The sequence below is a fragment of the Capricornis sumatraensis genome, chromosome 22 (genome assembly GCF_032405125.1).
Source record: "Capricornis sumatraensis isolate serow.1 chromosome 22, serow.2, whole genome shotgun sequence".
NCBI lineage: Eukaryota > Metazoa > Chordata > Mammalia > Artiodactyla > Bovidae > Capricornis > Capricornis sumatraensis.
The window spans coordinates 32,554,712-32,577,834 of NC_091090.1; the positions used below are offsets into that span (position 1 = coordinate 32,554,712).

At 49.0% G+C, this 23,123-nt stretch overlaps 1 protein-coding gene across 1 annotated transcript in view; it reads left to right on the plus strand.

Moving 5' to 3' along the window:
- GABBR1 (gamma-aminobutyric acid type B receptor subunit 1) overlaps positions 1–16,743 on the plus strand; it is a 29,362-nt gene extending 12,619 nt beyond the window's left edge. The window contains exons 12-23 of the mRNA XM_068961021.1: positions 5,676–5,918; positions 6,536–6,599; positions 8,053–8,130; positions 9,503–9,653; positions 10,133–10,265; positions 11,558–11,674; positions 11,777–11,884; positions 12,308–12,401; positions 13,072–13,199; positions 14,190–14,318; positions 14,539–14,682; positions 15,400–16,743. Coding sequence (XP_068817122.1) covers positions 5,676–5,918; positions 6,536–6,599; positions 8,053–8,130; positions 9,503–9,653; positions 10,133–10,265; positions 11,558–11,674; positions 11,777–11,884; positions 12,308–12,401; positions 13,072–13,199; positions 14,190–14,318; positions 14,539–14,682; positions 15,400–15,573 — 1,563 coding nt within the window. The 3' untranslated portion in view covers positions 15,574–16,743. The remainder of the gene's footprint in view (positions 1–5,675; positions 5,919–6,535; positions 6,600–8,052; positions 8,131–9,502; positions 9,654–10,132; positions 10,266–11,557; positions 11,675–11,776; positions 11,885–12,307; positions 12,402–13,071; positions 13,200–14,189; positions 14,319–14,538; positions 14,683–15,399) is intronic.
- The last annotated feature ends 6,380 nt before the right edge of the window (positions 16,744–23,123 follow it).

The window sequence follows — 23,123 nt, forward strand, 5'->3', positions numbered from 1 at the left end:
TGGATGAGGGATTGAACCCGTGCCCCTTGCATCAGAAGTGTGGAATCTTAACCCCTGGACTACCATGGAAGTCCTGAGAATATCTTATTTTTAAAACGCTGTAGTAATAATCACTTTTATATAGTAAACCAGGAGCTTAGACACATGATTTCAGTGACGCTCATAGTGATATTCTGATGTAGATTTTTCATTTCTATCTTATAGACAAGAAATTGAGACTCAGAGAGGTTAAGTGATTTATCACAGGTCACCAGCTGCTGAGTGGTGAAGCTGGAATTGAATTCTAGTTGAATCTAACCCTAAACCATCTGCTCTGTCACCTCCCATGGAAAACCTTGAAGTCTCACTAAAAAGCTTGCCCTTACATCAGCTAACACTGTTTAGCAGATGACAGTTCTTGAGCAAGAGAGAGATAAGATTGAGGAAGTTTATTCTGGCAGTGGATTGTGATGTAAGGGTCAGTTGCCATGTGTACTTTAATCATGGATATTGTCCTATGGCATATTCAAGGGATCTTCATTGAAAAACTATGATAGAAAAATTCTGCCAGGTTGTTTCCATGTAGATCACCTGAGAGGTGAGTTGTCCTGAGACTCTAGGGAAGTAGAGGAGGTGGTAACTGAAGCCAGAAAAGCTGGTTGGTGCCCTGAGCCCAGGACCTGCCAATAGTGCCTTCTGCCCCTCTGCCCTGATAGGAAACAGGGATTTGGATGGGGGTATATAGGCCCCTGGGCTTTTGAGTTGGAGGATCTCTTTCTGACTCTTGGTCTCTAGAGAAAGATGGTGCCTGCCTTTGAGATCTAGAGGTATTGCTATGCCTGCTTGGGAGCCTAAAATGCCAGATGAAGAGGCCAAGATTTTTCAGAGTGTAGAAGCCATCTTAATAATTAACTAGACACGAGGTTGCAGATGGATCAGATAGGACCAAGAGAAGTGGATCAGAAGCAAGGATGGAGCCTATGACTCAGAACCGAGTAGATTTAGAAGAGAAGCAGAGTTGCCTTCTCTCTGTAAGGAAGGCCTTACATTTAGATCAATAGTTCTCAAACTTTAGCCTGTATCAGAACCATGACTGGGCTCTTTCCTTGGAAGTTTTGATTCAGTGGGTCTGAAGTGGGACTGGAACTTAATACATTTCAACAAGTTCCCTGGGATGTTGATGCTACTGGTCTGGGGACCACACTGTTTTTCAGAGGTTGCAATATTTAGGGAAAGTTTTGGTTGTCACAACTGATTTCTAATGAGTTGGCCAGGAATACTTCTTTTTTTTTTTTTTTAGGAATACTTCTTTTTAAAAAATATTTGTTTGGCTGTGTTGGGTCTTAGCTGTGGCATTCAAACTCTTAGTTGTGGCATGTGAGGTCTAGTTCCCTGACCAGGGATCGATCCCCAGCCCCCTGTATTGGGAATGTGGAGTCTTAGCCGTTGGACCACCAGGGAAGTCCCCAGGAATACTTCTAAATAACTTACAATGCAAAGGATCATCCCCACAACAAAGGATTATCCTGCTAAACATGTCAGTAGTGCAGAGACTGAGAAATTCTGGTTTAGAGAAAAAGTTTTTAGGAGCCATACATGAGAGAGTGGATTAGAGTGGTTTTGGAAAAAAACAGCTCCAGGATGGAGCTGTACTAGAGCTCAGGTATGAGGCAGTATACCTGGGGATAAGATATGGGGACTTCTCTGGCATTCCAGCGGTTAAGACTCCATGCTTCCAGTGCAGGGCAGGAGGGTTCGATACCTGGTCAGGAAAATAATATCCAACATGCCTCCAGGAGCGGCCCAAAAATAAAAAATAAATAAATAAATAATTTTTAAAAGAGTCTGGAAAATTAAAAAAAAGATTGTCAGTAAATTCTGGTTGGGATAGAGAAGTTGGGTACAATAGAAAATAAAAATCTGCCTCTCACCATTGGACATCTATTCTCACATATAGAGACTGCCAACAGGGCTGTTAAAAATTTAGGATCATACATTGGTACTTGGGTAATTTATTAATAATTCACTAATTTCTATGGGTTTTGCAGAATTTTTGTTGTTTTTGTTATCTTTAAGCCACCTTATAACATTTCTATTTGAAAATGTATAGCCATCATTGCTGACCCAAAGGGGAGAGACTTTTTGGTAATTTTAGTCATGCCTGGGGGCAGTGGTGCTCCCCGTATCCAAGTGTGTTAGTGGTGGTGACCTGAAGCCAGGGGGGTAGGAAGATCAGGGCTGGGGAGAGTGTCATGCAGAGCAGATGATTCCCTTCCTGTCTGAGTGATTTTTGGATGCAGGGTTTACTTTGAACTGAAGGCTGGATGGGCTTGGAGGCTGACAGGTTGCTCAGGCTAGTTGCTATCTGCTGAGCAGGTGCTATTGGAGAGAGATATTCCAGTTTACAGGGTAGCTGGAAGCGACTGGACTTTGAACGGATTGGAATCCCGGCTCAGCCATGTGCTGGCAGCATACCTTCAAGCAGGTGAAACTGTGTTCTGTGTCTTAGGTTCCTTGTCACTTACTAAAATGAGCATATATAGTATTTACCTCATTGGGTTATCTGAGAATTAAATAAGTTGATATATGCGAGGACAATAATAAGAACAATGTAGATATCGGCTATAATTATGATTAACATTATTCTGTATAAGAAGTGATATTAATGAAACACTTCAACACAAAAGTATTAAGAGGACTCGGTGATTTGAAAGAGTCTAAGGTGAATGCACCCCACTCCAGTACTCTTGCCTGGAAAATCCCATGGACGGAGGAGCCTGGTGGGCTGCAGTCCATGGGGTCATGAAGAGTCGGACACGACTGAGCAACTTCACTTTCACTTTCATGCATTGGAGAAGGAAATGGCAACCCACTCCAGTGTTCTTGCCTGGAGAATCCCAGGGACGGGGAGCCTGGTGGGCTGCTGTCTATGGAGTTGCAGAGAGTCGGACACGACTGAAGTGACTTAACAGCAGCAGCAGCAGCAGCAAGGTGATCCTAAGGTTTCAATCCTATATACTGGGGAGTGTTGGAAAAATAAAGCTTATTCTTAGATATTTTTAATTTGAGATTACTGATTATATAGTTACAAATGCCTTAGAGACAAAGACTCAGGACTTGAAATATTGAGCTGGAAATACAGATTTGAATACTGGTAACAATGATGAGGTTGAAAGAGAAAATGTAATTTATACTCAGCATTTTATAATGTTGTAATTTCATCCTTATAACAACTTTTCAAGGTAGTTAATATCACTCCCATTTTAAAGCTGAATAACTCCATGTGCTGTGCTTCGTTGCTCAGTTGTGTCTGACTGTTTTCAAACCCATGGACTGTAGCCCGCCAGGCTCCTCTGTCCATGGGGATTCTCCAGGCAAGAATACTAGAGTGGGTTGCCATGCCCTCCTCTAGGGGATCTTCCCATCTCAGGGATCAAACCCAGGTCTCCTGCATTGCAGGCAAATTCTTTACCGACTGAGCCACCAGGGAAGCCCGAATAACTCCATAGTTAAATCTAATAACTTGTTTGAGATTAAATAGCAGCTTGGTGGATTATTTGGAATTAGAAGACATCTTTCCATTTATCCATCCAATGGACATTTTTCTTAAAGATGGTTTTTTGAAAAATAATTTTATTTATTTTGGCTGTGCTGGGTCTTCATTGCTGTGTGGGCTTTCTCTAGTTGTAGTGAGCAGGGGCTACTCTCTAGTTGTACTAGTTGTAGTGAGCAGGGGCTACTCTCTAGTTGTAGTGAGCAGGGGCTTTCTCTAGTTGTAGTGAGCAGGGGCTACTCTCTAGCTGTAGTGAGCAGGGGCTACTCTCTAGCTGTAGTGAGCAGGGGCTACTCTCTAGCTGTAGTGAGCAGGGGCTACTCTCTAGCTGTAGTGAGCAGGGGCTATTCTCTAGCTGTAGTGAGCAGGGACTACTCTCTAGCTGTGATGTGTGGGCTTCACATTGTGGTGGCTTCTCTTGCTGTGGAGATGGGCTCTAAGGCATGCAGGCTTCAGTAGATGCGGCTCCCAGGCTCTAGAGCACAGGCTCAATAGTTGTGGCACACGGGTTTAGTTGCTCCTCGGCATGTGGATTCTTCCTGAATCAGGGTTTGAATCCATGTCTCCAGCATTGGCAGGTAGATTCTTTACCACTGAGCCACAAGGGAAGTCCCAAAGATTTCTTTTTTTTTTTTTGGAAGCAGTTTTTAAGTTCACAGGAAAATTGAGAGGAAGATGCAGAGCTTTCCTATATGCTCCCTGCCCCACTCATTCGTAGCTTCCCCCATTATCGGCATTCCCCACCAGAGAGTTTACAGCTGATGAACCTATACTGCTACGTCATTAACACTCAATGTCCATTGTTTACAGAGGGCTCACTCTTGGTGGTGTACATTGAGTAGGTGTTGATAGATAGATAATCACATTTCATTGCCTTCATTTATAGACACTTGTTGTTTGTCCAGAGTGGGTGGGGCACAGTGCTGGATGCTGAGGATTAAAAGCAGAAGAGACCCTGGTCCTGTCCTCAGGAGGAGCAGAGTGCAGGCCTGCCTGTCTTTAATCCTGGACTGTTTCCGCCTCACCACACTGCACATACTTTGCATTTCCCATTCCCCTGTGTCTCCAGAAAGCTGACTAGAAGGGAAAGTAGGCGGGGCATCTGGAACAGAGATTCATATTTATTCTTTATTCATCTATTCATCCCTTCATTAGAGTATGTATGTATGTTGGTCTCCTGCATTGCAGGCAGATTCTATACTGTCTGAGCCACCAGGGAAGCCCATGTATATATGTTAACACATTCCAAGTCTAAACAGAGCTGTGTGGTGCCCCTGGGTATTAGCTGTGCCTTGTCAAGAGGTGGACACTGAGCCTTTCCTGGTATGGTTTCTGGGAGGTAAGGAAGGGTAGACATGATTTTCCCCATTATGTGGAAGACAGTTCCAAAAAAGGAAGCAATTTACTTGCAGTCATTTAGGTAAACAGTGTTACTGCCGGGTATAGAAATTCAGCTCTCTTGATCCATTTCATGACAGAGTTAAAGGAGCTCTTATTCTTTTTAGCTTTCTTGGAAAAAAAAGATGTAAGGTTGGGAGGGGTGTGGGTAGGGATTGAATAATCGACTTCAAACGTGTGAAGGGTGTTTCTGCAGCCCCAAGTCTTCTGAAAACCATCCAAGAGACAGTGAACTGAAAGCACACGAGGATGGCAGGAAGTTAGCACGCTAAAGAAAAATCTTTTTGGTTGACAGAGCGAGGAAGGCTGTGGTGTCACCTTTTCTGGGCTCTTTCAGACTTGGAGGAGCTGTTAGTTCCTGCGTCAGCTCTGTTGGGAGAGTCTGAAGGCTGAGAGAACACCAGTGCTACAGCTCCTCACTGGCAGGGCCACATCTTTGCTTTGCTCTCTCTGCTTTCATTTCATTCTCTCTGCTGTTCATTATGCAGAGCATCTATTTATTAAACTTCTTTGCTTGCAGTTCTGAGCTTGCAGCTGTGCACACTAAGGCCATCAGAACCAGTTAACCCCTGCTCTAGTCTAGTAGCTTCTGATCTTAGATGCGCATGTATAGTTAAAGATGTTGAATGTACACAGGCCCAGTCTGACGGCTTGAACACAAATCATCCATTCAAGTCAAAGTGTCAGAGCCAGACTCAGAAGCCCATCGCACTCCAATCCTTCCGACCTGTTCTTCCCTTCCTAGACGTCCCAGGAGTTTGTGGAGAAACTGACCAAACGACTAAAACGACACCCCGAGGAGACGGGAGGCTTCCAGGAGGCACCCCTAGCCTATGATGCCATCTGGGCCTTGGCACTGGCCCTCAACAAGACGTCCGGAGGGGGCGGCCGTTCGGGCGTGCGCCTGGAAGACTTCAACTACAACAACCAGACCATAACTGACCAAATCTACCGGGCAATGAACTCCTCGTCCTTTGAGGGTGTTTCTGTGAGTTACAGCAACCCCTTTGCTGGCCTCAGTCCTCCCATCCGGAGAGACCTCTCTGAGGTCTCTCTGGAGACATGCCTTCTGTCTCAGTTACCTCTCTGCAATAATCAGTCTCAGACCAGGGAAGTAGGAGCCCCCAAGCCAGAAAACCCCACAGAAGTCTAGAAGAGCAATGATACATACCATTTCTTCCAACCTCTCCCCTCACTTTTCTCAGTCCTGATATTTATGAGTCAGATGAAAATTACAGGATTTTAAAAGAGGAAGCAGCCTGAAAGATCCTCTCCTTATCCTCTTAAAGTGGGGAAATCAGCATCCAGAGGGACTTGGTGACTTGCTCAGGTCACACAGCCAGAGGCCAGGTCCCCTGGTGTTCCATCTGGGGATTTTTCCCATTCAAATCTCCTGGGTGAAGCTTCTTTTCCAAAGAATAATGTTTCTAAAATCTAGGGTATGGGCATCTGGGGTATGTCCTATATGCAGGCAAGTGCCATAAATAGAATTCATTCAGAAGCTCAATTACTTCAAAAACATAAGGATTCAAAGAGGCCCTGATGTTCTCATTTCGCTCTTGCTTTTATCCCCTTTGCCTTCCTCCACATGTTTCTCCCCCTCAGGGCCATGTGGTGTTTGATGCCAGCGGCTCTCGGATGGCATGGACGCTCATCGAGCAGCTGCAGGGTGAGCATGGGGATGTGGGGGGATGGGGAGATCAGTGGGGGGCCCAGGCTGGGGCTGGGCTAGGATTCCATCTGGGAAGAGAACCCTGGGAGACATGAAGACATTGCCTTGGTGCCTCCCTACCTCCTGCCTGCTCTTCCGTGTTCCCCAAGCTTTTAAATAATGATGATATTGATAATAAAAAGCTTAGCTATGGGTGAATTTCTTTGAGTTGCAGTGGTTGTGCATGCAAATTGAAAACAACCACTCTTTTCCCCTAATGGCCCCCATTTTGATTTGAGAAATTTCCCTCTGGTGGGTGACTTGAGGGGTTCATGACTTGTCAGTGGCATATTCGTGGACCCAAGGAAAGCTGAATCTAGGAAACATGCTATTTTAAAGGGAACCTATTGCATTTCCTTGATATGTAAACAATTAGCTCTGATTTTTCTGCAGTATATCTAGTTTGGCTTTTCTAGATGGTGTATGCTTATAACTTCACGCAGTGAGGTATTTGCAAAACTTGTGAATTAGTTTTTCAATTCCACTCCACTCAGACTCTTAGAGCAGGGCCAAAAGAACCAATTCTTGGCCTCTTGTGAAAAGTTTCTTTCTTTTCCTCCTCCCAACCTCCTACATCCTCTCAGATCTTTATAACCAGGACAAGAACGAATAGACTTCAGCCACGGTCCAAGGGCTGTGAGTTGGCTTTAGAAGAAAAAGTTATGGTAACTGGGGCAGCTCTAGAAATCTTAGGAGTGGCTGAATTTCACTTTGTGGCTTTTTAAGAGGCAGATGCAACTTGTGTGAGAAATTAGAAGCCAAGTCAATGGATGAGAAATTTCTAAAAATGAAAGCCTCTGGGAAAATAGATCTTGTGATTCTATCAGGAGAGGAAGAATAAGCAGAAACATGTTTAAAGATTTTTAAGCCAGAATCACAGTGAGAGGCATTTTTCTGAGGTGTGAGCCCGTGGAATGGGTGGCAGACATCCTGTGCAGCGCTCTTCACTGAAGGGCTTAAAGCATAAAAGACATTCTTGTTTCTTTGTGTGGGCTTCCCTGGCGGCTCAGCGGTAGAGAATGTGCCTGCCAGTGTGGGAGACATGAGTTTGATCCCTGAACTGGGAAGATTCCCTGGAGAAGGAAATGGCAACCCACTCCAGTATTCTTCTGGGAAATCCCATGGACAGAGGAGCCTGCAGGCTGCAAGTCCATGGAGTCACAAAAGAGTCAGACATGACTGAGTGACTAAACAACAATTTCTTTGTGTTGCCTTGGAATCTACCCTATAGTGCTTTTCAATCAGATCACTGTTTCAAGTGGCCCCCAGATCCTTCCAAGTATCCTTTGGGGGCTCAGGTGAAGGGAGAATCAGATAATGACCACAGAGATCTACTTTAGGGAAGTGGGAGGTTGAGAATGCTTGGGATCAGCTCTTCACCTACCTGTGGTTACCTCTATCATCTGTCCAGGTGGCAGCTACAAGAAGATTGGCTATTATGACAGCACCAAGGATGACCTTTCCTGGTCCAAAACAGATAAGTGGATTGGTAAGTGGATCTTGTTTATAATTTTCTTTAACCCCTCTGAACCATTGATGAATACTATGTTTGAACGAGGGTGGGGTGGTTGGTACCATGGGGTTGAAATGTCCTAAGGAGATGAACCAGGGGCTGGGTTTCAGAGAAAGGGAATAAGACCTTCAAGATGTGGGTAGGAGACTGGTGTATTTGGAGAGGGTATAGGTGGTGGGTAGCAATGCATTTTTAAAAATAGTACATTCCTGGGATGACTGGGGATTAGGTCCAGGGGGCGGGAAATGAAAACTGCATTTGGGTTTCCCAGATGTTCTGGTGACCTGATGTATCTGAATCAGCTACTTCAAGCCTCAAGTTGCCTCTTAGCTTTCTTAGGAAGACGGTTGCTTAAATTATAGGAGAGGACGTAAAACCTCATTTAATTGTCTTCTGTTAAAATGTGCTTTTTAAGGAGAGAAAGGAAGAAATTATATTCCTTGTGTGCTTGGTGGGCTAAATAATAGGAAGTGGGAAAGATACTCAAGGTGGGCAAAATGAGGACTCTATTGATCAAAAAAAGGCTTGGTGTCTTCAGGAGGGGGAAGGGCACAGCCATGGGAGACAGCTGCCATCTGCCCTACCCAGCTGAAATCTAGTAGTTCTCAGCACTGCTGGAGTTCTGAATTTTTTTTTTAATAATTTGAATTTAGGACAGTATTCTGTATTGCTATAAATGCTGCATGGCCTAAATTATGCTTTTTTTTTTTTTTTAAAGCTCAGCAAATTGAAATTAGTACCCCCTCCCCACCCCCCCCTCGCCACCCCCTGCTTTCTGTGAATTCTGTGACAACTTTGAGCTTCCCTTTAATAATAACTGAGAAACACCTTTGGGAATATCACCTGGCCAGGGTTAAAATCACAGATCAGTTTTTTTTTTTTTTTTTTAAGAAAATTCCTCCTGAGGTTAGGAGGCCAGACTCTATTATGAGGCACTTTAGCTTCATGACTCTATGACTGTCTTTTGCAGCTTCTGATTTGAGTTGTAAGAGACCTCATAAAATTTATTTCTTAGTATCCCCTTCTTTCCCTTCCATTTTTCTTTCCTGAAAGAAAGATGAAAAAACACAAAGAACAAAAAGCAACAACAAAAATACTACAACTTTGGTGATACAGCTCAGCCTCTAGTTCCATCTTCTTGTCTCATTTCTGATTGCTTCCTAAGAGCTAGAGAATCAAAGAGCATTTGGGCCGCAGCAAGCCCTGATTCAGGGCAGTTAGGGCCTCCTGTCCTCAGAGTTAAGACCTGGGTGCCCATCAGCAGCTTGGTCCTTCTCCCCTTTCTCCTGTCCCGCCTTCATGCCTTTGTCCTTCCTCCTTTCTCTTCCCCCTCCCCTGTGCCACGCAGGAGGGTCCCCTCCAGCTGACCAGACCTTGGTCATCAAGACGTTCCGCTTCCTGTCACAGAAACTCTTTATCTCCGTCTCCGTTCTCTCCAGCCTGGGCATTGTTCTAGCTGTTGTCTGTCTGTCCTTTAACATCTATAACTCCCATGTCCGGTAAGTTTCTCTGCTGACATTTCCCTATCCTGTCTGCTTCTCTAAGATAAAGGTCATTTGCTTGAAGGGAGTGAGAAGGAACGTATGTAGCTCCTGAGGCCGTGTGTCTCTGAGATTGCCACTCTGGATTAGTGTTTGCCTAGTGACCACTGGGAACGAAAAGGGGGAAGCTAGGTTTAACTCCCATCCCTGCTCCAAAGCAGCTATTGGAAAAATAAAAACGCTTTTGGGATGAGGTAACATAATTTAGGGCTCTAAAGAGTGTGTGTGTGGCAGGGTCCTGTGCCTGGGAAGCCGTCTGTGGGCCCCCATGACCGAACTGGCTTCGTCTCTGATGCCAGCTCCAAGGCCGCCTGCCTTTGTCTCCTGGTCCTGAGGTTGGGGTCAGGCCGTTGCGGGGTGTTTGGGGAGCTGAGCCTCCCTGGAGAGGAGGGTAATTCTGCTCTTCAATCTCTCCCACCCTTCCGCCTCTGCCCTAGTTATATCCAGAACTCACAGCCCAACCTGAATAATCTGACTGCTGTGGGCTGCTCACTAGCATTAGCCGCCGTCTTCCCCCTCGGGCTGGATGGTTACCACATCGGGAGAAGTCAGTTCCCTTTCGTCTGCCAGGTGAGGAGGGGGTGGCAGGTCGCCTGCCACAGCATGGCTCTCCGGCCCGCCCCCTCAGGAGCGCCTTCTGTGATGCGCCGTCCCCTGCCTGTCCTCCTTGTCTTTCCTCCTTGTCCCTAGTTCTTCTCCTGACATCGCCCTCTCATCTCTGTCTGGCTCTGTCCCTTCTTTCTGTGCCTCCAGACTTTTTCATTCTGTAGCTGGCTTGTCAGTTCCAAGGTTGCCATGGCATGCCTTGCAGAGAAGGGTGGGGGGAGGTATTGAAGGCGCAGGAAGGGGTCTGCACAGAGAACCTTTGGACAATGGTGGCCTGTCTGTGGTGCGGGGGCCGAGAACAAGAACTGGGGACTTCCCGTGGGAGCCTTAGTTGTGGTTGGGAAGGACGGAGGCGGGGATCTGAACCAATAGCAGGGAGAATTGGGGGAAGGGACCGCTCTCACACAGGGAGGAGGCCCTGTGGGACTCTTGGCACATGGAAGGTTCTGGGGCTACAGAGTAAGCCTGGCTTCAGCGGCAATATTTGGTTCTTTCTTATGCTGCCCCTCTCTTTCCTGCCCATTCTCACTCTTCTCCTCTGCTCTGTACCTTTCCTGATCACACCTCTGTACACGTGGCATTTGCACATACATACACCTACAATTCTTCAGAGAGACCCAATACTGTGGGAAAGCAGATAATTAGCAGCGACACACAAGAGGTATCAGAGCAGGGATCTGCTGTGGGAGCGAGGAGAAAGCAGCTGACTGTCCGAGTGGCTGCATGGACCTCACCAAAGGCGGCATGTGAATTGTGGAGGATGCAGGGGCTTTTGTCGGCTGGAGAAATAAAAGAGGGTTACTCCAGGAACGGAGGGAGTGTCCTGTGGGTAGCAGAGGCACAAAAGAGAGTAGATCAAGGGCAAGGGTAAGCAAGCAAGCAGTTGAGCAGGGCTGGAGCATGGGGCAGGTGAGCGTCTGGGGCAGGTAAGGGTCTGGGGGGAGAAGAGGCTGGAAAGGTGGGTGGGACCATGTTGTAAAGGGTCTCATGCCACATCTGGAGGTGTTCAGGCTGCAATCTGCAGGCCTTGAGGAACAGTCAGAAGTGATTGGCTATTAAAACCCATTTTTTAGCAAGATTATCCAGGTGGCAAAGTGCAAAGAGACTGTCTGCTGCCCAGTAGCCCTCCCCACCCAGCCCCTACTGGCTGCATCCTGCCAGTCTGGTCATCTGTTCCCTCCTACAGCCCTGCCCCATCCTGGCACTGCCCACCTGCTGCCCTGCCCTATTCTCTCCTGCTCTCTCTCCTTTCCTAGGCCCGCCTCTGGCTCCTGGGTTTGGGCTTTAGCCTGGGCTATGGCTCCATGTTCACCAAGATCTGGTGGGTCCATACAGTCTTCACAAAGAAGGAGGAAAAGAAAGAGTGGAGGAAGGTGAGCTGCTCTGGATCCTTCAGCCCTTAGTGCCTAGGCTCTCAGGGATTGGGAGGCACTGTCCCCTACCCCAACATGCCTGTACTCTGTGTGTTGACTCAGACCCTGGAGCCCTGGAAGCTGTACGCCACGGTGGGCCTGTTGGTGGGCATGGACGTCCTCACCCTTGCCATCTGGCAGATCGTGGATCCCCTGCACCGGACCATTGAGGTACCCTTTGAGGAGGCGCTTGGGTCAGGAGGCCTTGCAGGACGCACTGGTGGAAAGGCCTCGGGAGCTGCAGGGGGTCTTGAGGAGAAGAGCTGCCCATGGGAGGTGTGTTCCAGGCCTGGGTATCTCAGCAGCTCTCCCTGCTTTCTGGAGGGAGCCCTAGCAGACACTCTGAGTTCCTGTGACGAAAGGAAGTGTTGGCAATCTGGGAGGATGGGCAGACTTTCAGACATCGTGAACGTGAGGGAACAAGCACTTATAAGGTGTTTAGGCAAATGTTCCCAGGCCTGGAGTTGGCTGTGGCATGAGAACTGAGGATCTCTTCAGAAAGAGGGGGCAGAACTGGGAGTGGGGACTGAGCAGAGGTGGGGAGGGGAGGGGAGGACGGCAACCATCTTGCCTGTGGCTCTCTCTCTTCCTTAGACTTTTGCCAAGGAGGAGCCGAAGGAAGATATTGACGTGTCTATTCTGCCCCAGCTGGAGCACTGTAGCTCCAAGAAGATGAACACGTGGCTTGGTGTGCAGGGTGTGGGGGAGGGGTGGGGGAGATGCCCGTAAAGGGGGGCTAGTGGGGAGGGAATGTGTGTGGAGTGGGCAGTAGCTTTGAAGGGGGAAGGGTCTTTGGAAAAAGAAGCAGAGAACTCATGTCAACTCAGTTGGAATCTCCTCCTGTTTGCCACTGCATTAGTCTTTTCTGAGCTTGGGGAGAGTTGGTCTTTTGCCTGAGGTGCTTAGTGTCCACCGCAGGGATGAGGCAGAGCTTGTGTTCATCAGAGGGACCAGTGATGTGGCCTCATCCTCATCTCCATCTCTGTCTGGTTCACTCCCTGGAGTGAGACTGGGGCTGCGAGGGGTTAGGCCCCTTTGGCCCTTTTAACATCACTCTGACCACAAATGGCAAACCTGCCCTCAGCGTGGAAAGCCATCTTCCCACTCAGGGTGAGGAGGTGAGACACTGTGTACTGACAGCCGCTCATGACCATCATCGTCCTGTGTGATGGGGCTCTTAGTCCCAGGAGGAAGCAATGAGGTCAGGGCGAGTTGGGTGGGCCCAGGGGCAGTGGACAGGGAGGGGTGTACTAGGTCAGAGGGGCTGGGTTGGAGAGGAGACCCACATGTCATTGCCATCAGAAGGAGCACAGAGAAGCGGGGAGTGAGTGGAGGATAACCCTTCCCTGCCATCCTAGGCATCTTCTATGGTTACAAGGGGCTGCTGCTGCTGCTGGGTATCTTTCTTGCTTATGAGACCAAGAGTGTGTCCACTGAGAAGATCAATGACCACCGGGCTGTGGGCATGGCCATCTACAATGTGGCGGTGAGCTCCCTGGACACCTGGCATTGACCGTGGGGACTGGCCACAGCAACCCAGATGGGGGTGGCCTGGGAAGAATGAGGTGCCCAATGTGGGTCAGTTGGGTGGAAGTCTTAAAACGTTTTCTAATGCCTTGGGTTTGAAAAGCACTTTAAAATGTATAAAGTGCACATCAATCTTCGTATAACCACCCAGTGAAGTGGTGATTAGCATCCCCACTAGATAGATGTGGAAGCAGAAACAGGTGAAATTCCTCATCTGTGGTTCCCAAGCTGGAATCTGAATGAGATTTCCTGCCAGGGGTGCTCAGGACTGGCTCTTAAGGACTCTGATGTGTGTAAAGAGATCCTGAGGGCTCCTGTCTGGAGGGAGGGGCTGTCCTAGAGCCGAAGCTGGTTTGGGACATTTTATCTGGGATTCTTACCAACCTACAGTTGAGGATGATCCTGACTATTGTTCAGTCGCTAAGTCGTGTCCTACTCTGAGACCCCATGGACTACAGCACACCAGGCTTCCCTGTCCTCCTCTATCACCCAGAGTCTGCTCAAACTCATGTCCACTGAGCTAGTGATGCCATCCAACCATCTCATCCTTGGCTGCCTCCTTCTCCTTTTGCTCTCGGTCTTTCCCAGCATCAGGGTTTTTCCCAGTGAGTTGGCTCTTCCCATCAGGTGGCCAAAATGTTGGAGCTTCAGCTTCAGCATCAGTCCTTCCAGTGAATATTCAGGGTTGATTCCCTATAGGTTTGACTGGTTTGATCTCCTTGCTGTCCAAAGGACTCTCAAGAGTCTTCTTCAGCACCCCACAATTCAAAAGCATCAGTTCTTCAGTGCTAAGCCTTCTTTATGGCCCAACTCTCACATCCCAACTTTGGGTCCTTTTTGAATGGGAAGTTCCCTAGGAACCTGTCCCCATAGACTTTTCTGGGGGAAGAAGATCATGGCTCTTGTCTAAGCCAGCAGGTCTGTGACCCCACACACGCTCTGCCCCCAGGTTCTGTGCCTCATCACTGCCCCGGTCACCATGATCCTGTCCAGCCAGCAGGATGCTGCCTTTGCCTTCGCCTCTCTCGCCATAGTTTTCTCCTCCTATATCACCCTGGTGGTGCTCTTTGTGCCCAAGGTATGGCTCTGGTTGTCCTCCCAGCCTCTCCAACCTACTTTGTGCCCAAGGTATGGCTCTGGTTGTCCTCCCAGCCTCTCCACCCTACTTCCCTTCCTCCCACTTCATCCGTTTTGGGCCCAGCTCCCTCCTGTTTTCCTTCCTTCCAACTGCAACCCACCATGAGCTAATCGCTGACAGTCCCTGCTGGCCCATCCACACCCCCAACTCCCGCTCCCAGATGCGCAGGCTGATCACCCGAGGGGAGTGGCAGTCGGAGGCACAGGACACCATGAAGACAGGGTCCTCGACCAACAACAACGAGGAGGAGAAGTCCAGGCTGTTGGAGAAGGAGAACCGCGAGCTGGAGAAGATCATCGCCGAGGTGTGTGGTGAAGGCAGAGGTGGTGGCAGGTCAGGGAGGCCCACGTCTCGGGTGGGGTCAGGCTTCCAGAGGTAAAGCCTGAGATCGGGGTTCCTGTGCAGGTGATTTACCAAGGGAGGGTCTCAGGAGACAAGCTGTCAGGGAGTGAGTGGAGAAGGACAGGGAAGGGGAGAAGGTGGAGTCAATCTCAGGTAAAAATCTGATGAACTGCTGGCCTCAGCGGGTGGAGGGGCTCTGGAGCAGGAACTACATTATTGACTCTGCCTCCTGGAGGCGAGGGCATGGCCCTGGGCTGGGCGTGGCTGGTTGTGGGGGTTGAGTATACTCTCCAGGGAGAGGGATCTGGGCAGATATGCAGGGTGTTTGCAGTGGCCCCAGCGGGAGTTAGGGGCCAGTGCAGTATCAGGCTGGGGGTATTCAAACTGGGTTGGCATTAATCTGTTGAGTGCGTTGTCGGAAGCGCGTTGTCGGAAGCGGAAGCTATGTGCTCGGCCCTGTCTCCCCTCTCCCACCCCCTTTCTTTCCCTGATCTCGACTGCTGCCCCACTGTGTTCAGTGTGTGCTTTCGGCTCTCCCTGTTCCTGCCTGGTAGTTCCTGTTCCTTTCTTCTGTCCTCTTCCCCTCTCCCTTTCCCCCACATTTTTCTCTGCCTCTCCTTCCCTCCTCCCACCCTTCCCTGACTTCTCTCCCACTCGCCCGATTGTGTTCTTCCTCCAGAAAGAGGAGCGCGTCTCTGAACTGCGCCATCAGCTCCAGTCTCGGCAGCAGCTCCGATCCCGGCGTCACCCTCCGACACCCCCAGACCCCTCGGGGGGCCTGCCCAGGGGGCCCCCTGAGCCCCCTGACCGGCTTAGCTGTGATGGAAGTCGAGTCCACTTGCTTTACAAGTGAGGGAGGTGTGAGGGGGGACAGGCAAGTAGGGGGAGGCAGAGGGGGAAGGAGGGGAGCTCGGGGACGAAGCAGGGGATCCGGACCCTAGGTGGGAAGAACACCGTTCCATCCCATCTCTTGTAAATACCTGCCCCTCTTGAGTCCCAGAGTCCCAGGTTCCAGCGTCGTGTGAGCCTCCATGTGAGTCTCCAGTGCTCTGGGAGCCAGGCCCTGTTCTCTCATTCATTTGAATCATTGTCTATCTCTACTTCATAATCAAGTTTGTACCCAGCTTGAAGCTTCTCACTCACTGGCTCCTTGGTGCCTCAGGACACACACCCCCTCTTCTTTTCCTCTGGTTGCCACGACAGCCCGGCAGACCCCTTGACTTTGTGCTCTGCTCTCACCGGCAGGGGACTCCCCAGAGTGCTCTCCCCGTGGCAACAGAGCCTGGCCATTTCTCTCACCATCCTCATCTCCTTCCAACCCACTTGCCCCATGTTTTATCCCTCTTGAATTTAGCTTTTGCAAGGCACTGACTCTTTTTGTCAAGGGTCACATGCTCCTTCCCTCTTCCCAACACACATCTACCCTCCCTGTTCTCACTTTCCTGTTTGCACGTGTTTCACATGTGCTCTCTCCATTCTTCCTGTGGCCACACGTGCCCGGCTGTATTGCCTCCCCTCATGGCTGCGTGTGCCTCCTCATGGTCATGGATATGCCCTTGGGAGAGCTGTGTGGGTGGGCGTGTGCCATTTGTACATGTCTAAGTTTACCTGTGCACTTGCCCCGTGTGCCCTCGTGTGCCCTCTTCTTTTTGCACCTTAAAATCATTGTGTTCTTCCAGCAGAGCCATATGCTCCCACCCTGCACATTGTTACACACTTTCCCCCATTCCCATCTGGTGTGGCCGTCCACGTCTGGGTCCACATCACACGGTTTCTGCTCGCACTCACCCTGCTCTCCTTTGTGCTCTGGAGCATCCTCGGTCCACACTCACAATCCTCCTCTACAAGAGTGTTCCCTTCGGTTTTGTATTTTTCTGAGGGAAAGAAGGGAGAAGAAATGGGGGCAGGTTTGGGGAGCTGCTTGCAGTGGGTAGTTGGTGAGAAGCCTGACCAAAGGAAGGCACCCCTGCCTGTGGAGGCAGAAGATGGTCCTGTGTGGCGGGAGATGGTGTCCTTTGTGCACTGTGGTGTCTTGGGGGAAGGAGCTCCCCAAATCTCAATAAACCAGTGAATGGAGTGACTCAGCACCTTGTCCCTTACTGTGAACTGAATGAGCTTCAGCCCAAGAAGGGAGGCTCTGGGGCCCCTCCGCACTGATGAAAAGGCACTTCAGTGGAGGGATGGACAGAGGTGTTGATCCATCGAGGGCTAAGCAGGACACAGTTAGGGCTGAGATTAGTGAGGGGTGCCATAACAGGTTAAAAATGTGGGCCGGAGTCAAACTCCCAGAGCTTCAGATTCTACCACATACACAAAGCATTCCTAATCTCTATTCTCCACGTCCTCACTTGTGAAGGTAATAGGCATCATTCCCACCACTGTCTTCACATCCATCCCTCCACAGAGTGGATGCCAGGACGAGTGCTCACGATGGTTCTTGGCTCATGGAACATGTTGGGTAAACAAGCCACTGTCACTGTTTAATGAGGTTTCTGACAGTGATGGGCATGTATTGGGAGCCTGGAGCATGTGGCTGAACAGATGTGAGGGCTATTCCTCCTAGGAATTGAGGATAATAAAAAAACGTGACCACTCGGAGGTAGCGGATTAGATGGTCCCTGAGTTCTTCCACCCTGAAAAGTCATTGAGAACTCGGAGCATCTTGGCACAAGCTTGCTGTCCAAATGAAAGAAAGTCCTCAATGGCCATTGGAAACGAAACAAAACATTGCTCGACAATTTTGTAATTTTTTGTGTCCCCTTGGAGAAGTGTTTTTTTTTTTTTCCCCGAAGCTCAGTTTCTCTCCTTCCCCATAGCACTGATTTTTAAAAAATGATTTTCATATATTTTTTTCGAAAGCGCTGTAAGGATTAGATGGGTCCTGTCATTTCACCACCCTGTTTAATAGCCAATTTCTGAAGTTTCCCAAGAGCAGGGGAGGTTAAATCTTGGACCAGTACTTGAAAACCATTCCACTGTGAGTATCTGCTTTGGATCACTAGGATTTGAATCTGGCAGCCCTTCAATCCACAATGGAGCATTCTCAAGGCAAAGGGAAGAGGCCTGTGGAGGAGGTCAGCTGGCAGTGTAGAAAATGGACAGTTGGCTTCAGAAGCAGCAGTGGGAGCTGCCTCCCAGCCCTGGGCAGAACAGAAAAGACCAGAGTCACCACCTTGAACTTTCCTGTACTTGTTTAGTCACTAAGTGGTGTCCGACTCTTTGCACCCTGTTGGGTTCCTCCGTCCATGGGATTTCCCAGGCAAGAATAGTGAAGTGGGTTGCCATTTCCTTCTCCAGGGGAATCTTCCCGACCAGGGATTGAACCTGCGTTTCCTGCTTGGCAGGTGGGTTCTTTACTACTGAGCCACCTGGGAAGCCCTCTTTGCACTTAGCAGGGCTGCAGATTACAGAAGATCAGTTCTACTGAGCCACGGTTAAGCCAGACATTCTTGGCTGGCAGGAGCACAGACGGGCCAGGTCAAATGGTAGGGCTAGCGGAGGCCCCTGGTGTGGGGAGGAAGTATGTGACTACTACTCAGCAGTTCTGGGAAGAGCTCCCTTGGCCTCTCCAGCCCTGCTGGGTCAGGGTGGGCTTCACCCCTGGGCTTTCAGATCTCCTGACTGTAGAACATCTTGAACTCTAGACTGTTTGCCAGACCTCAGTGGCCCCTGCTCTGCCTTGACTTGGTCTTTTGCCTCCCTGCCCTGATCACTTATTAACAGGAAGTGTTTGGTGAACACTTTGCTGCTATGTTAGTTTTACTATTTTTTTTTCAGTCAGTCAGGTTTCGATGCGGAAATTATGGTGGTAGGTGCTTGTCTAGGCCTTCAGTTCAGTTCAGTTCAGTTCAGTTCAGTCGCTCAGTCGTGTCCGACTCTTTGCGACCCCATGAATCGCAGCATGCCAAGCCTCCCTGTCCATCGCCGTCTCCCGGAGTTCACTCAGACTCACGTCCATTGAGTCCGTGATGCCATCCAGCCATCTCATCCTCAGTCGTCCCCTTCTCCTCCTGCCCCCAATCCCTCCCAGCATCAGAGTCTTTTCCAATGAGTCAACTCTTCCGCATGAGGTGGCCAAAGTACTGGAGCTTCAGCTTTAGCATCATTCTTTCCAAAGAAATCCCAGGGTTGATAGGCCTTGGGGTAGAGCAGTTGGCAGGGCTTCCCTCGTAGCTCAGTCAAAAAAGAATCTACCTGCAATGTAGGAGACCCAGGTTCGATTCCTGGGTTGGGAAGATCCCCTGGAGAAAGAAATGGCAACCCACTCCAGTATTCTTGCTGAGAAATCCCATGGACAGAGGAACTTGGCAGGCTACAGTCCATGGGGTTGCAAGAGTTGGGCACGATTTAGTGACTAAACCACACCAGAGCAGTAGGCAAGATGGGCTTTTGTGGGATGTACATTCTCAAAGTGGAAAGTTGAAGTAAGTAGGCAGGTTAAATTAAACAATGTAGCTTGAGAGAAGAGCCAGGAGTGTGGGCATCTCACAGTCGTTAGTTCTGCTGCTCAAGACTGTGCCGAGGGAAGGGGTCATGTGCTCATGTCTGTTTTCTGGCAAGGAGACTGCAACTCCGAGAGGAAGACTCTGGTCCAGGGTCACACAGTTGAGGAGAGGAGACAGCATCCAGGTTGAGTGAATTAGTGTCTGTTGCTGCGTAACCTGTTACCCCAAAACCGTGGCTTAAGATAATAATCATTTATTATGTCTCACGGCTTTGTGGGTCAGGAACTCAGGACAGTGGAGAGATTTGAAGGTTGGGGGCTGGAATCCTCAGAAGGGTCTCGAGATGGGGGTTGGCCAAGACCTCAGCTGGGACTGTGGGCTGGAACCCTTACACCTGGCCTTTCCATGCAGTCTGGGATTCCTTATAACATGGTGCTTGGGTTCTGAAGCCAAGAATCTGAGCCAGCTAGGTTGAAGCTCAACTTTTTCCTGACACAGCCTTGTACGTCACATAGCATCTATTGGTCAGGGCAGTCACAAGGCCGTGCCCAGATTCAAGGAGAGGAAGAACGGACCTCATTTCATGGTGGGGCTGAGCATCAGTCCCACCATGAGAAGAGCATGTGGGATGGGATAAATATGTTGCTGCAGCCTCCTTTGGAAAGAATGATCCACTGCATCTGGTCTGTCTGCTCCAAAGCCAGTGTTCATGGCGCCTCAGACACTGCCATCTACCCACCCAGGCCCATCACCCAGGCACTGCTTGCTGTTTGCTGCCTTTCAGTCTCTTTCTGGGTCTTTGGTTGCTTCTGGATGCTTCAGGGCCAGCAGTAGTCCCACACCTAGCCCTTTCTGCCAACTGTAGTTCCTCCTACGGTCCATTGTAATTTTAGGCCACTCTGCTGCTGCTGCTGCTAAGTCGCTTCAGTGGTGTACGACTCTGTGCGACCCCATAGACGGCAGCCCACCAGGCTCCCCCGTCCCTGGGATTCTCCAGGCAAGAACACTGGAGTGAGTTGTCATTTCCTTCTCCAATGCATGAAAGTGAAAAGTGAAAGTGAAGTTGCTCAGTCGTGTCCAACTCTTTGCGACCCCATGTACTGCAGGCTCCCAGGCTCCTCCATCCACGGGATTTTCCAGGCAAGAGTACTGGAGTGGGCACTCTGGATAGAGCTTATTCTCTGGTTTTTGAAACAGGAAATTCTCTTTGTACTTCAGGTTCCATTATCCCAAGGGGAATCGGAGAGTGGGCTTCATATCAGACAGTCCTCTCCCATCCCCCACCAGCAGGGTTGATTTTCAAAATACTTAATCAATGAAGCATCCACTTACACAGCCCGTGGAGCAAGGAAGGGAACCCCCAGAGATGAAGGGGCTGCCACCGTGAACTGCACAGAGGCCTCCGCGAGAGGGCGCTGTGCTGGGACCGAGTGCAGTAAAGCTAAGCAGGACAGGAGTGTTCTGGGGGTGGAGGGGAGGAGAATTAATCTTATTCTTCCGGAACCCACCTAGGTTCTTTATTTAGCTGGGGCCCTGGAAATGAGACCAACAAAAGACAGATTAACAGGAGAAAAACAGAAGTTTATTACCGCGTGCATCGTGCACACACATGGGAATAGTCAGTGATGAGAAACCCAGAGAGACCATTAGAACTGGGGCTTCTATACCATTTTAGGCTAAACAAAGGAAAGGGGTTTTGAGCTTCTGGGTGGTGGAGGCAAGTTTTGGGAAAGCGATCAGGAAAAGTGTGTGCTAAGTCAGTCGCTTCCGTTGTGTCTGACTCTTTGCAACCCCATGGACTGTAGCCCGCCAGGCTCCTCTGTCTGTGGGATTCTCCAGGCAAGATTACTGGAGTGGGTTGCCATTTCCTCCTCCAGGGGATCTTCCCGACCCAGGGATTGAACCCGCATCTCTTAATCTACTGCATTGGCAGGCAGGTTCTTTACCACTAGTGCCACATGGGAAGGAAAAGTGTAGTCAAGAAGTATCGTTACTAAGGTTTGTTATGCAGATTTAAGCCAGTTCCCTCTCCTTAGTGTGTTGTTAAAACTCCTTTTCCAGGTACATGATGGGGAGACGCCTTAATGAATGCAAATTTCTTTTATAAAAAGAAAACCTGTGCTCTGTTTTAGAGCTTTTCCCACAGCTGCGGGTTAATGGCCTTTAGCTTAAAATAATCCATACACCAAAGAGACATGTTCTGGGGTAGCATATCCTGGAACATTTCAGGCATGAGTGATGAATTCTGGTCAGGGCAACCGGGAAGGCTGGCTTCAGCGGGTGCTGGAGGGACACAGCAGAAGCTGGGCTTGTGCTTCCGGACCTGTTCATGGTGCAGTGAGCCCCTCATAAGTGCACTGGAGGTTATACCTGAGGTCCCTGAATAAGGTCCTTTAAGTGCTTCCAGGGCTTTCCAGGCAGCACTAGTGGTAAAGAACCTGCCTGCCAATGCAGGAGACTTGAGACTGGAGTTCCATCCCTGGGTTGCGAAGGTTTCCTTAGGGAAGGGCGTGGCAACACACTCCAGTGTTCTTGCGGAGAATCCTCTGGGCAGAGGAGCCTGGGGAGCTAGTCCATGGGGTCACAAAGAGTCTGACACGACTGAAGTGACTGAACGCAAGTGCTTCCAACTTGTGTGTCCTACTGGATGGGGAAGTGCCCACATTCATAGGACGTAAATCTTGTAGTCTTTAATTGTCTGTAAGGGTATCCCCTTTTCCACTTGTTTCCAATTCAATAGCTTCTACATGTTTCTAAAATAACTTATATTTTCCTTTTTAATCATTTGGCTCCCTGGTGTAACTCCTTACCTCACATCTTTCCATCATGCATTAGCACAGCATGCATTAGCTCACTTCCACACAGTGAATCGGCAAATATTTCATGTTAATATTGTTCCCTCTGCCGTGTTTCAAACCTCTCGGAAGGATTCTCTGATTCCCACACCACCCACACGTTCGCACACTTTATTCTTTCATTCTCTATGCCTTTGGCCTCGTACTTGGCCCCAACTCAGTTGTGTGCATGCTAAGCCACTTCAGTCTTGTTCAGTTCTTTGCGACCCTATGGGCTGTAGCCCACCAGGCTTCTCTGTCCACGGGATTCTCCAGGTGACAGGTGAGAATACTAGAGTGGATCGCCATGCCCTCCTCCAGGGGACCGTCCCGACCCAGGGATTGAACCCGTGTCTCCTGCATTGGCAGGCGGGTTCTTTAGCACTGGTGCCACCTGGGGAGCCCCAACTCAGTTGTGTAGTGGTTACTTATGCTGGAATTGTGTCTCTGACCATCTCAACCTGCTTCAAACACTCTGAAGGTTGTGACTGAGTGAGCTCGTGCTGGATTTTCTCCTGGAGTATCCAGTAGATAACTGTCCACACAGACTGAATGCATTTGGCATGTTAGCCCTAAAGCCTCTGTTAAACCATTTATTCAACAAATTAGGTTTCATGAAAACAGATTATTTACACTGCTTCATTTAATTCTCTGTTGTATTTCCCCTAGAATCTCTAGAAAGGATTTTCCTGTATGAGGACATTAGGGCTTTTGGGCATAGGTAGCTGATAAACAGACAAAAAGAGCAGAAATTTCCAGGTCCCACTGAGAGAGGATGAAGGTGATCATGAGAAAAATGTATTACATACGTGATTTGAAAAGTAGAACTAGGGTTGGCATCACTTGTAGGGTTGAGATTAGGATTATTAAATTTAAAATGGGGATCTACATTGAGATTAAGATACAATCTAATTAGGCCAAGGAGACAAGAACATTAGTCCATGAAAGCTAAAATGAAGATTAGGATTGAAATAGAGTTAATGCTGCTGTGTTATGCTGATTCCAGAGTAAATGTTGAATCAAAGCCTTTTTGTGTTGGGACCTGAATAAAACTAGGCTTTTCCTTTTTCTTATTTTGTCAGCATGTGCCTGAGAGAATTTGGTATTGTCTTTGCCATGGAAAA